Source organism: Amblyraja radiata, chromosome 49 (assembly GCF_010909765.2).
Source record: "Amblyraja radiata isolate CabotCenter1 chromosome 49, sAmbRad1.1.pri, whole genome shotgun sequence".
In the NCBI taxonomy this organism is placed as follows: Eukaryota; Metazoa; Chordata; class Chondrichthyes; order Rajiformes; family Rajidae; genus Amblyraja; species Amblyraja radiata.
The window spans coordinates 1776389-1789780 of NC_046004.1; the positions used below are offsets into that span (position 1 = coordinate 1776389).

At 46.3% G+C, this 13392-nt stretch overlaps 1 protein-coding gene across 1 annotated transcript; it reads left to right on the forward strand.

The window, feature by feature from the left end:
- The first annotated feature begins 7202 nt into the window (after positions 1–7202).
- LOC116968977 (probable G-protein coupled receptor 139) lies at positions 7203–10726 on the forward strand. The gene is made up of 2 exons (XM_033015957.1): positions 7203–7272; positions 9825–10726. The coding sequence occupies exons 1-2, from the start codon at positions 7203–7205 to the stop codon at positions 10724–10726; spliced, it is 972 nt and encodes a 323-aa protein (XP_032871848.1).
- Positions 10727–13392: the final 2666 nt, after the last annotated feature.

Below are 13392 nucleotides of genomic sequence, written 5' to 3' on the forward strand. Positions count from 1 at the left end.
ATGGTCAAATTAGGCCGAAGGAACTGTCTCCTTGCTCTGTGTCTCTTTGCTCCGTTCAAGAGTGCCCCTCGCTCCTTGTATAGTCCAGCCCGTGATTCTGAGCGCGTCTTTCGGCCCTTACATGGAGGGCGTGGAGGCCTTCGAGGGCGTACCAGAATCAGCCTCGTTACGATGATATTACCTATAAGGAGAAGTGGGTGAAGTTTAATTGTTTTACATGCAGCGACAGAGGCTGAGGGAAGACCTGATAGAAGCATACACATTTATGAGAAACATGGATAGGGTAGACTGCAAAAACCTTCTTCCAAGTGTAAAAATGCCAAGGACTGCTGAACGCAGCTTTAAGGGTAGTGGGGGAAAATTGATAGCATATGTACGGTACGATTATCGTTGAAATACTTAATATTTAACCATTTTAACTGTCTATTTCTTTAAAGCATATGCTTGATGAAACTGATGGGGACTGTTCCTCCGTTGTTAGACTTGTTAGTGTAGGAGGTCCATGCCTTTAGAAGTGGCAGCACTGTCCTTCCACCTCACTGACACCTCAACTCGGATGTGATAATGAGTGCCGTCTGATTGGTCTTTATGAACTACAGTAAGGTCTTTGACATCACCCCACATGGGGGAATGGTTTTACGAAGTGAGAGCCCACGGAATAATTAAATCCAAAATTCGATGGGTGACAGAAGACGGGAAATGATGACGAAATATTATTATTGCGATTGGAAGTCTATTGCGAGTGGGGTTTGTCAGGGACCGCTTTGCCCTTTTCTATTTCTAATAACAAACTGCATGACAATGCAGGAAGAATGATGAGTAATTTGGTCAATCATTCTATTTGGTGGAGTTGGTAATGCTGTTGAGCATGAGCAGGATGTTCTTGACAAAGCAATGATATAAATGAGTTGCTCATGGACAGAGCAATGGGACGTGAGATATAAACCTGCAGTACGTGGGCAAGTGCTCTTGGGAGGATTAACAAGCCCTTGGCATAGACGCAGATCTAAAGGTTGGTCGCTAGTCTGTTCTGATAAAAGAGTGGGCCATGCCAGCCACCACAGCAGTGGGGGTCACCCGGTCACCACAACCCATATCTGCACCAACTCCATTGGTCGTGGCCTTGTGGGGACACGGAACACTGGTAAATCTAACTCTCAATATTTCCGTTTGGAGATACCGCATGGAAACAGATTCTACAGACCAGCGAGTCAATGCTGATCATAGATCGCCCGTTCATACGTCATAACAATTTCCAATCCACTAAGGATTGTCCCCATGTGCTAAGGACAATTTACAGAGGCCAATTAACCAGAAACCCTGCAGGTTTGGGAGATATGTAAGAAAACCGGAGTAACCGATGGAGGCCGGCGTTTCACAGGGTGAATCCACACATGCATCACCCGATATGAAGTATAAAACTCAAATCTCTGGCACAGTGAGGCAATATGTTCTACCAACTGCTCCACCACGCCACCACTGTGCAACAGTTATGTTTCTGATCTTTAGTAATTGTTTACACAATTTCAGATTGCAATCACGATCACATTTAAAAGATATTTTGTGAGGTACAGTACATGGATTGGAAAGTTCTGGAGCGATACGGGCCAAACGCGGGCAGGCGTGACTGGCGTAGGAAAAGCATCTTGGTCGGCATGGTCGTTGGGCCGAAGGGCCAGTTTCCGTGCAGTGTGACGTTATCTCCACACAGAAGAGGGATCCTCGCTGCTGTTATAGTCCAACCATTGACTGTTTGCGAAACTGTTCTCTTCGTTGCAGGAGTATATGGTGGATCTTTGGAGAGAGTACTGAAGAGCTTTACCAGAATGATGCACGATATAGAGGGCAGTGATATCAAGGAGAGGATGGACAAACTTGGTCCACCGGTTGGCACCAGCAATGGCTGCCTCGGCAACAGTCTGTCTGTCCCATTTTGTTTTTTTTGGTATGTGTTACATGTATGCTTTAGTGTTCTTTCGCTTGTTTTATGTGGCTCCGAAGTGAGAGCTCACAGGAATCATGGCTACAGGGACAATTGGTTCCCAAATTCGATTGGTGACAAAGAGGGAGGATGATGGTCAAGGGTATTTAGTGCGATTGGAAGTCTGTGACGAGTGGGTTACATCAAGGTTCCGCGTTGAGACTTGTTCTCTGGTCTTTACATTAACAACCCGACTGTCAATATGGGAGGCATGACTCGTAAGTTCGCAAGTTGCTCTCATTACTGGAACTTGTCCAGCTGTTGAAATTGGGCAGCGTGTTCTACCAAAAAAAACATATTGTTGAGTTCCTACAATGAACAGAACAATGGAAAGCGAAATGTAATTTTGAAAGCGGTGAGATGATGCTCTTTGGGAGGAAGACCATAATATAGATACAGAACTAAAGGTAAGACGCTGGTACGCTATGAAGAATAATGACACATACCAGCCCACTACAGCGATATCTTCTCGGTCAGCACAATCCATGTCTGGGTACAATTCCTTGGTGCATTGCTTAGCGGAGACACTAAGCACTTGTGAATCTGTCAAAAATAGATCAGTTTGGAGATACAGCATGGAAACTGGCTTTGCAGCCCTAAGTGTCCACGCTGACCATGTATCACCCATTCAAACGGGTTCTCTGTTCCCCAATTTCTCATCCACTCACTATAAACTCGGGACAATTTAAGGAGGCCAACTGAACTACAAACTACACGTTTGGGGGATGTGAGAGGAAACCGAATACCGGGGTATCCGAATGAAACCCGCCTACACAGCACCAGAGGCCAGGGTCGAACTCGAGTCCCGGGTCCAATCAGCCTGCAGCCCTACCAACTGTGCCATTACGGCGCCAGTTTTTGAAACCTTTGAAACCTTTGAACTTGAATTGTTTTCTATGCAGAGTTGAAAGCTGGGGTCTGATATAAGTATATAAAATTATGAGATGTACATATAGGGTAAACACGCAAATCCTTCTTACCAAGAGAAATGGCACGGAATGGAGGACATGGCTTTATGGTGAGGGTGAGAGGAGCAAAGATGAGCTCATCCACGTAAGTCTTCAATTGGTTAAACACTAGGGGGCGCCGCAGCACCCGAGGCACAGGTTCGATCCTGAATCCTGGCGCTGCCTGTACGGAGTTTGTACCTTCTCCCCATGCGATGCGTACGTTTTTAACCTGGTGCACCGGTTTCCCCCATACTCCAAAGACATGCAGGTTTGTCGGTTAATTGGCTTCGGGAAAATATAAATTGAACCCAGTGTGTGTAGAATGGTGTTACTCTGCGCGAATCGTTGATCGGCGTGGACTCGTGTGAGCTCAAGCAAGAGCGAAACACGCTATCCAAACATGGAGGGGACGGGGGACACAATTTCCTGGCGGCCAAGCACGCATGCGCACACACAGCGCTAAATGCAGCTCAACTGCCTGTCTCACAGTCTGGACTGACGGGACAGCAGCGCTGCTTCTCCGCGCTGGCCATATTTCCCGCATGTTCAGGAAGGGTTGTAAGCTCACCTGGCGGGACAGGCAGAGTTAGCTGGGCTTAGCGCTGCTTCTCTGCGCTGGCCAGTCTGATTCCCCACCAAAGATCCTATAGCGGAGGATCTTTGCTGCCAACTGCGCTGGCCACCCGCGGTGGGGGGGGGGGGGGGGGGGGGGGGGGGGGCTCGTGAGGGGACAGGACAGCGCCGGAGAGCCGGCCGGGATCATCCTGGATGCGGATGAAGCGCAGGTCTGTGCCACGTCTCCCTCCTCCAATTACCGCGCTCTATCCTCTGTGTGCCCCCCCCCCCCCCCCCCCCCCCCCCCCCCCCCCCCCCCCCCCACTCCTCCCTCTTCCAGTTAGCCTGACATCGGTGGTGAGGAAGTTGCTGGAGTCAATTATAAAAGATGATAATAGCGGCACATTTGTATAGCGGTAACAGGATCGGTCCGCGTCAGTATGGATTTACGAAGGGGAAATCATGCTTGACTAATCTTCTGGATTTTTTTTGAGGATGTAACGAGGAAAATGGACAAGGGAGAGCCAGTGCATGTAGTGTGCCTGGACTTTCAAAAAGCATTTGATAATGTCCCGCATAGTGGGCAAATTTAGGGCACATGGTATTTGGGGTAGAGTGCTGACATGGATAGAAAATTGGTTGGCAGAGAGAAAACAAAGAGTAGGGATTAACGGGTCCCTTTCAGAATGGCAGGCATTGACTAGTGGGGTGCCGCAAGGCTCGGTGCTGGGACTGCAGCTATTGGATGAAGGGATTCAAAGTAACATTAGCAAATTTGCAGATGACACAAAGCTGGGTGGCAGTGTGAACTGTGAGGGGGATGGTAGGAGAATGCAGGGTGACTAGGACAGGTTGGGGGAGTGAGCATTTGCATGCCAGATGAGTTTAATGTGGATACATGTAAGGTTATCCAATTTGGTATCAAAGGCAGGAAGGCAGATTACTATCTAAATGACGTCAAGTTGGGAAAAGAGGCAGTACAACGGGATCTGGGAGTCCTTGTACATCAGTAAGCATGCAGGTACAGCAGGCAGTGAAGAAAGCGAATGGAAGGTTGGCCTTTATAACAAGAGGAATCGAATATAGGAACAAGGAGGTCCTTCTGCAGAGTATTGTGCGCATTTGTGGTCCCCTAATTTGAGGAAGGACATTCTTGCTACTGAGGGAGTGCAGCGTAGGTTTACAAGGTTAATTCCCTGGATGGTGGGACTGCCATATGCTGAGAGAATGGACCGGCTGTGGTGTACACTCTGAAGTTTAGAAGGATGAGAGGCGACCTTATTGAAACATATAAGATAATTAAGGGTTTGGACATGCTAGACGCAGGAACCATGTTCCAGATGTTGAGGGAGTCCAGAAGCAGGGGCTACAATTTAAGAATTAGGGGTAAGCTATTTAGAACTGAGACGAGGAAACGCTTTTTCTCACAGAGAGTTGTGAGTCAATGAAATTCGCTGCCTCGGAGGGCGGCGGAGGCCGGTTTTCTGGATACTTTCAAGAGAGAGCTAGGTAGGGATCTTAAATATAGCGGAGTAAGGGGATATGGGGAGAAGGCAGGAACGGGGTACTGATTGGGGAGGATCAGCCATGATCACATTGAACGGCGGGGCTAGCTGGAAAGGTCAAATGGCCTACTCCTGCACCCATTGTCTATTGTCTATTGTCGAATATACAAACTATTGGCTCGTAATTTCCTTGCTGAATGTCTTTAGATTCCCTAATACCTTATCGGGCAAGCATGCCTGTCGTCCCACTTGCACTCTTGAATTCCTTCTCCTAAATGCACTCCTGCAGCAAGGGGTGAAATTGATCCCATTTCCATATACTAATACAGTGATCCTAACCAGACTTCAGTATCCCATGTCAGCTGGAGTTTTTTCTTCCAACCTACACTGGCCTACACTGTTACTTGCTGACCCCGGACCCTCTTATTTCACTTTTACAAGCATCTTCTAATCAATATTCGACACAAAACTCTGAAGTAATTCAGCGTCAGCCAGCATCTCTGCAGAAAAGGATGTTTCGGTCGAGACTATTCTTCAGATTGAGAGTCGGGTGAAACGAGAGATATAGACAGCACCTAGAACACATGAATGGAAGATATGCAAATAGCAACGATGATAACTGAGAGGTGGAGACCACAATGGTCCATTCTTGTCTGTGGGGTAGATGATTACGAGTTATGCACCCAGTAAACATCAACAAGACGACAGTGAAACTAGCCGACGACTAGGGTGGAGGAGGGACGGAGAGAGAGGGGGTGCAAGCTTTACTCGACGTTAGAGGAATCCATATTCATACCGCTGTGTCATAAGCTGCCCAGGCGAAATATGAGGTGTTGTTCCTCCAATGTGAGTTTGGCCTCACGTTGACAGTGGGGGCCCAGGACCGAAAGGTCAATATGGGAATGGAAAGTGGAGTTAAAGTGTTTGCCTAGCGGAAGATCACGTGGACCAAGGCGGACTGAGCGAAGATGTGGATCATTGTTTACCATCTGCAGTTCCTTCCTGCACTTCGAATCAATATTTGCAGGTTCCCTGTGTGATGCCATCAGAAATTATCCTTTCCACAATTTACAAGTTAACTTGTGAATAAGTTTATCTTTTCCATAACCACCTTAAAACTGAAAGAATTATGGCCATTGATCGCTATCTCTGGGAGAAAGAATCACCTGACTGCACCATCCACATCTGCCCATCTATCCTCAACCGGCGGGGTTCCAGTGAAAACAATCACCGTCTGTCCAATCTCTCGTTGCAGCTGATACCCTCTAATCCCGGAAACATTCCGTTAAACCTCGTCTGCGTCTTCTCAAACTCTTCACGTCTTTCCTTTATCGGAGCCAATTGAACTGCAGGCTACACTCCAAATGTGGCCGAACGAACGTCATAGAGAACTGGATTATGACTTACTGACTTTTATACTCAATGCATCTGGTTTATCGTATTGAATTTCTTTTGAATCTGATGAAACGTTAGCAGTCTGAATGTTGAACGTTTACTCTCTCAATAAATGCATACACATGCTGAATATTTCCAGACATTTGTTGTGTTCGGCCCTTTAAGATTTCCAATATACAGGTATGCGTTTATGTTCCGCTCAATCTTGTTGTTTATGTGAAATAGGTATCCGTTATACAATAAGAGAACTACTAAAAATAAACCTATTACATTATTTGCAGCAAGATTGCAACTTGGACTATATTGTGAATTGAAATGCCGGCATGGAATTATTCAGGAACATCAACCGCTGACTTCAAGGTCCGTTGGGCAATTTTCAAGGTTACGCATTCATATTACAAGAGCAAAGATCCGGTAAACCTATTGTGATGCGCTCCGTTCCCTTTGCTCTCGATAAAAATACATAATAGCGCTGAATATATTTATGATTTTCCAATTTTAAACTGAATTAACATCAGCCGTGTCTTTCGCCTGGTGAATGAAAAAGCAATTACCGACATAGACAGAGTCCATCAAATTAACTTTGATCAAGAGACAGGTCAGTAATGAATCAGTGGCCTCCAAGACTGTTTTACATCGAGCAATAACCGAATGGCTTAATTTGTGTGGAAGTGTTTGTTAAAATGTCTGTGACTAATTCCATTGTTTTGTCATCGTTCGTGCCCTCTGTGGATTTGGGCGATTATTAAAGAGGATTGGAGCAGCGATCTTTGATCCACAGTCCCTGTGTTTCCTGCCGACACTGCTACACTTAGAATGGGACCGGCTCCGATTCTGTACGTGAAGGAGATCTTCTATCCGATTATGGCGGCGTATGGAATCCCTGGTAAGTCCGGACATTTTAGCTTTCGGTTTACTATTGTCATGTGTACAGATGTACAGTGAACATTTTGGTTTTACACCTTATCCGATCCGATAATGTTGTACATAAATGTAATCAAATGAAGCCAAGTACAATAGATAGATAAACTAGTTGTAAAAGTAGCGCGATTTAATCGGATGATAGGAGATCCTTCTCTATGAAAAGCACTCAAAGAGTTCCCAAACTCTAACGCCAATCCGCAGTCATGTCCTTCAATGTGTTGCTGCTCCATTTCAACGGTATCGAGGGCTCTGTGTGCTCATGTCGTTTTCATCTATTCTTTCCGTGCGCTGTTGCCGTTGGCTGTCGTCAGCTTCGCTGCCTCCGTTGCCCTCTGTCCTTACGGCTTTGCGTTTCATCTCTTATAGGAGCCTCCATCGGCCCCGAGTTAGCTTGTAATTAATTCGGAGTCTGTCATAATAACGCTTACTTCCTATCTGGGTAAATTTCCTGGTCCACATCCACCGAGTTACCCAAATTACTACACAGAATAGCTGGTATATGTTCCAACCCAGACTATTCGAGTCCGCGGCTCTGGGGAACTGACGGGCTTTAGACATGGGTGTTGGGGTGGGTGCCCAATGCCATCCCGTGCTTGGTGAGAAGCTCTTTACACTTTATATGGAAGGGTATTTGGCAGCAAATATTAACAACCCCTCAAATCCGCTCACAAGTGGAAGCAACGGCGCTGCTGCATCAGCAAGGTCTACTCGATCTTGAAAGTTCTGAGCTCTGTATCACGTTGTCATTTCGTGCAGTGCTGGGAGACCGTTGCACTGGGGCGGTGCCGTGATTTTAATTCGAAATGGTGCATGGAACATATTTCGTTGATTCAATAGGAAAAGGGTTAAAGAGGGCGAGAGGAGGGACTTTTCTGTCACCTTCCTGTTTCGCCAATATGATAAGGATGTTATGGGATAGTTGCCTTGTTCTATTTGCGGTAGCTTGCTGTGCTTATCCTATCAGGATGCATCACAGTTTGGTTTGGCAACAACTCTACCTATGACCGCAATAATGTTAATGGATTTGTGTATTCGCCCACTTCGTCGCACAGTCCAGCCTCTCCACCAACTCCATCTACAGTTCACGCACTTTCTGCAAACTACCCAAAATAATCAAGGACCACTCGCGCCCAAGTCATCCCTTCTTCTCCTCTCTCCTATTGCGAAGAAAACACATAGCTTGACAATGTGGACCACCAAATGTGGATTCAGAAACAGCTTCTTCTCCGCTGCGAGCAGACGACTTCTCAAAAGATAAGATAAAGTTCGGACCTTCTGACCCACCTCATTGTGGCGTATGTATGGTTTATATCTGCAATTTCTCGGTAACGGTAACACTATAACGGCATAACCCTCTTTTATGTAGAGAGATATGGATTATTTCTTACTACTTGTTGTACTTGTGAACACCAAGCCTTCCACTGTATCTCGGTATGCGTGACGATAATAAATTGATGCCAACACATGCATCTCCAACGCAAAAGCTACAACATAGGGTGTTGGCAAAATGAATCAAAACAAATCCGTTTCTGAAAACCTTCACCGGGCAGAACCAAAAATCACAGGGAAATGACCAGTCGGGCAGATGGTCAAAACATCAGCAGAGGCGATAACTTCATGCTGCTCGTAACGGAGAAAAGAAGAAAAATGCACGTGAAACGACTTACTGGAGAATATAGGGCATTAGAAACAGGATCGTGTTGGTGGGCAGTGGAAATCTGCAGGGAGTGAGTCTGGAGCAGTCGATAAGGTCACGAAGAGGAAAGGGTAAGGAGGCATTTTAAAGAAGATTGTGAATATTAATTCGAATGTCAACATGTTTCGATTGCAGCGAGGGTTGAAGGGAAGAAAGGGAATATTGATACAGAGTTGGAGACACGGAGATAGGTCCTTAAATTACAATGCTGCGGCCGGTCCAACATGAAAGGCAGATGTAGCGGTTAAGAGAGACGGTGACGGATGCATAATGCAAGCTCCCCCCCCCCCTCTCCCTCTCTCTCTCTCTCTCTCTCTCTCTCTCTCTCTCTCTCTCTCCCCCCCCCCCCCCCCCGCCTTTCTCCTAAAACTATTTAATTACATTCAGTTAATTAGACTGGTTCACCGGTGTAACATGGAAAGAGGCCCTTCGGCCCACCGTGTTAGCGCCGACCATCGATAATGCGTCCGCAATAGTTATATATTATTGAATGTTTCTCTCTCCCCAAGTATTAGGGATAATTTTTCGCAGAAGCCAGTCACCTTATAAATGTTCAGGTCTTTGAAACGTGGGAACACACCGAAGTACTGGGAGGAAATCCACTCGGTCGCAGTGTGAACTTGCAAACTCCACAAAAACTACATCCGAGGTCAGGATTAAAGCCGGTAATCATGGCGTTGTGAGTCAGAATTTCTCCCAGATTGCCACTGTGCCGCTCTATCCGAATGGTGCGTTGAACTGAACGCGGCCTCTTTCCCCGCTGTTACGCTTGGTGGCTGACTAACATAGCATTTCACTCTGTTTTCTGATATTTCCAGCGAACGTGGTGACGGCTGCGATCCTGTACCGGGGGAAATGCGGACTTTCCAAAGGTATCACCCGTTACATGGTGTCGATGGCAATGTCCGATCTGCTCGTCATCTTTTTTCAAGTGTTGCTCCAAGGAATCTATGTTTACTATAACCCCAACGCCTTCTTCATCCGCAGCACGGTGTGCCCTTCGTATGTGTACCTGCGCATCCTTACACTGGACTATTCCGTATGGTTAACATTATCCTTCACCTTTGACCGTTTTGTCAGCATTTGCTGCCCGAAGCTGAGACTCACCTATTGCACGGATAAGACGGCCGCCGTGGTCATTGCGTCCCTGTGTGCGCTGAGCTGCTTAAAATACATCCCGTTTTACTTCATGTACGAGCCACGCTTCACCATGGACAATGTGAACTGGGGGTGCCGGCCCAGACCCGCCTACTTCACCTCCATCGGGTGGGTTGTTTTTTCATGGATGTGTAACATTTCTCTCTCCTTACTCCCTTTCGTCCTAATCCTGCTTCTGAACGGGCTGACGGTCAAGAACATCATAGCGGCCAGCAGAGTCCGCCGGCGCTTAAAGGGACATGATGGCAAGGACACTGAGTCGGAGAATCGACGTAAGTCTATTGTCTTACTCTTCATGGTGTCGGGAACGTCCATATTACTGTGGACCACGGGAGCGGTAACTTTCATCTGTACCCGAATTACTATTAATTTTGTGGGCTCGGATCTCACAAGCCCCTCGAATATTGCCAATGAGGTTGGGGTCTTGCTCATTCGGGTCAGCTCCTGCGCCAATACTTGTATCTATGCAATGACCCAAAGTAAATTTAGACAGGAGCTGAAGAACGGGATTAAAAGACTTATTCATTTTTTTACGAAACCCACGAAAAGGACGCGGCAGTGACCCGAATATTAGAGTTCGAATATAACGCCGCCATTCTGTATATTCCCCTCACTAATACGCACTATCCCGTGTCTCCTGTTCCGTCCAGAACGGACGTTGAACGGCAGACCATAGATTATAACGTTTGGGCGCGACCCCAAACGATCAGAGGACATGAACAACAAAGCCTCTTACAGCATAGGTCCGCTGCATCTTGCCCCGCTGAGGGTATTGTCCCGATGTGGTCTCTGCATATAAATAATGCGTACTTTCTCTGTTTTATGTAACATTGTAACGATGTAGCATTATTTCCCGCGCTGTTGATCTTTCTCCTCGCACGACCTATTGTATTTATTTTTGGTTTGATGGTACCCATGAATTGTATGACATAACCGGATGTCACGCAAACATGTATCCCGTGGCGATAATAAACCACTACTATAACCAATGATTCACATCGATCTGTGCACTACATTGAAACATAACCATTGGCATCGAACAATATCATCAAATTTTCAATCCTCAATTCCCAATGTGTCAAATTAAAATCAGTGCATTACAATAAGGTGGACAGGTGGGCATTATTCGGAAATTGGAAACGATAATGACTAATGTGTTCTTGGTCTACTCTGTTGGGACCAGCGACCACTGTCATATTAGCTTTGAGATAACTGTAGGTAACGACATGGCAGGCCCGCGAGTTAAAATTCTGAATTGGGGCAGGCGCAACTTTGATGGTACCCACAGACAGGTACTGACACAAATTGATCCGACTAGGTTTTTACAAGCAAAGGAGCGTCCAAATCATGGGATGCTTTAATGGTGTGATAACTGGAGTTCAGGGCATGCATGTGCCTGTTAAACGGAAGGGAAAGACAGGTGAGCATGAGTGATGAGAGAAACTGAGGCTCTGGTGAGGAAAATGAAGGAGGCATGGGACGGGTATAGGGAGGGAGCTGGCATCATGTATATTCCTCAAGGAAATTTGGTAACTGACGAACAAACTTAATAAAGAAACCAGGAGGGCAAAAAGGGGGCGGGAGATAACGTTAGCAGATAATATCAAGCAACATCAAAATAATGTGTGTGGTCATTAAGGGGAAATTGGTAACTGGAAAGAGAATATGGTCCCAGAAAAACCAAAGCAAAGATGGCAATGGCCTCATTGAGTATTTGTCCTCTGTTTTAACCGTAGAGAAAGCAGCAACAACTGTAAATCTTGGGGGCAGCCAATGGCAGTGTCTTGAGGGCAGTCGATATTACGGTCGAGGAGTAATTAAGGCGTCTGAAGGTAGACATATCTCCTGGGTTTGATCAGATAGATCTGAGGACGCGGTCGAAAGCCAGAGAATAAATTACATGCCTTAGTTATATACATCAGAATTAAATGGGGTGAGATGCCGGAAGACTGGTGGTTAATGTTTGTATCGCAATTTAAGAAGGGCTGCAAGGAAAAGCCTGGGAACCATAGTCCAGTTAGTGTAACATCTGTGGTAGGCAAGTAACTGGATACGATATGTATGCATTCAGATAGACAAGGGTGATTAGGGATAGTCGCCATGGTACTGTACGTGGAACACCGTGTTTCCCGAGTCCTGTTGACCTTTGTGAAAATATAACCAAAAAACGGGATGACGACTGAGCTGCAGACGCTACCTTTCTGGATTTCAGCAAGGCTTTTGATGAGAGTCCGTGTCGTGATCTACTCTGAGACGTTAGATCGCATAGACTCCAGGGAAACCTAGCCGACTGGAGGGTATATTGGCATCATGGAAAACGGAACAGAGGGTGTTGCTGGAAAGTTGGTTCGCGGACTAGAGGCCAGTGACAGTGGTGTCCCTCTGCTATCGCTGCTGGGCCCAAAGCTCTTTGTTGTTTGTATGAAAGATTTGGATGAAAATGGACAAGGTAGGATTAGTAAATGTGCGAATTCATACAAGTGGGTTGTATTGTAGATAGCGAAGATGGTTAAGAAAGATAACAGCAGGTTCTTGCGCAGTTGGGCAAGTGAGCTGAGGAACAGTTAGTGGTGTTTAATGCAGATATGAGTGAGGTGCTGCATTTTGAGAAGTGAAACCGGGGCAGGGGTATGGCTCCAGGGAGTGTTGTGGCGAAGAGCTATCTTGGAGTCCAGGTACTAGTTCCGAGAAAGGGGCGCCACAGGCAGATGGAGGGGAAAAGATGTATTTAGGCACAGTGGTCTTCATCAGTCAGAGCATTGACCATAGAAGGTAGGATGTTATTTTACCGTTCTATAAGGTTAATGACGTCACTTTTCGAGTATCGTGCTCAGTTTTGGTCACCCTGCTATAGGAAAGATGGCGTTAAGAAAGAAATAATTCAGAGAAGATTTACGGGGATGTTAGCAGAATCTAAATTCCCAGCTATAGGGAGAGGTTGGGCAGGTCAGGGCTGTATTTCTCTGAGCACAGGAGGATGAAGTGTAATCTTTCAGCGGTGTATTAGATCGGGAGGGGAATTAATAGGGTCGATGCACAGAATCGTTAACCTAGACAAGGGGAATCAAGAACTAGACGACTTTGCCGTTAAGTGAGAGGGGGAATATTTAATATGAATCTGAGGGACACACTTTTCACGCATAGGGTGGTGGGTATATCGAATGAGTTGCCAGAGGGGGTAGGTGAGGCAGATATTATTACATCATATCAAAGACATTTCGACAGGTG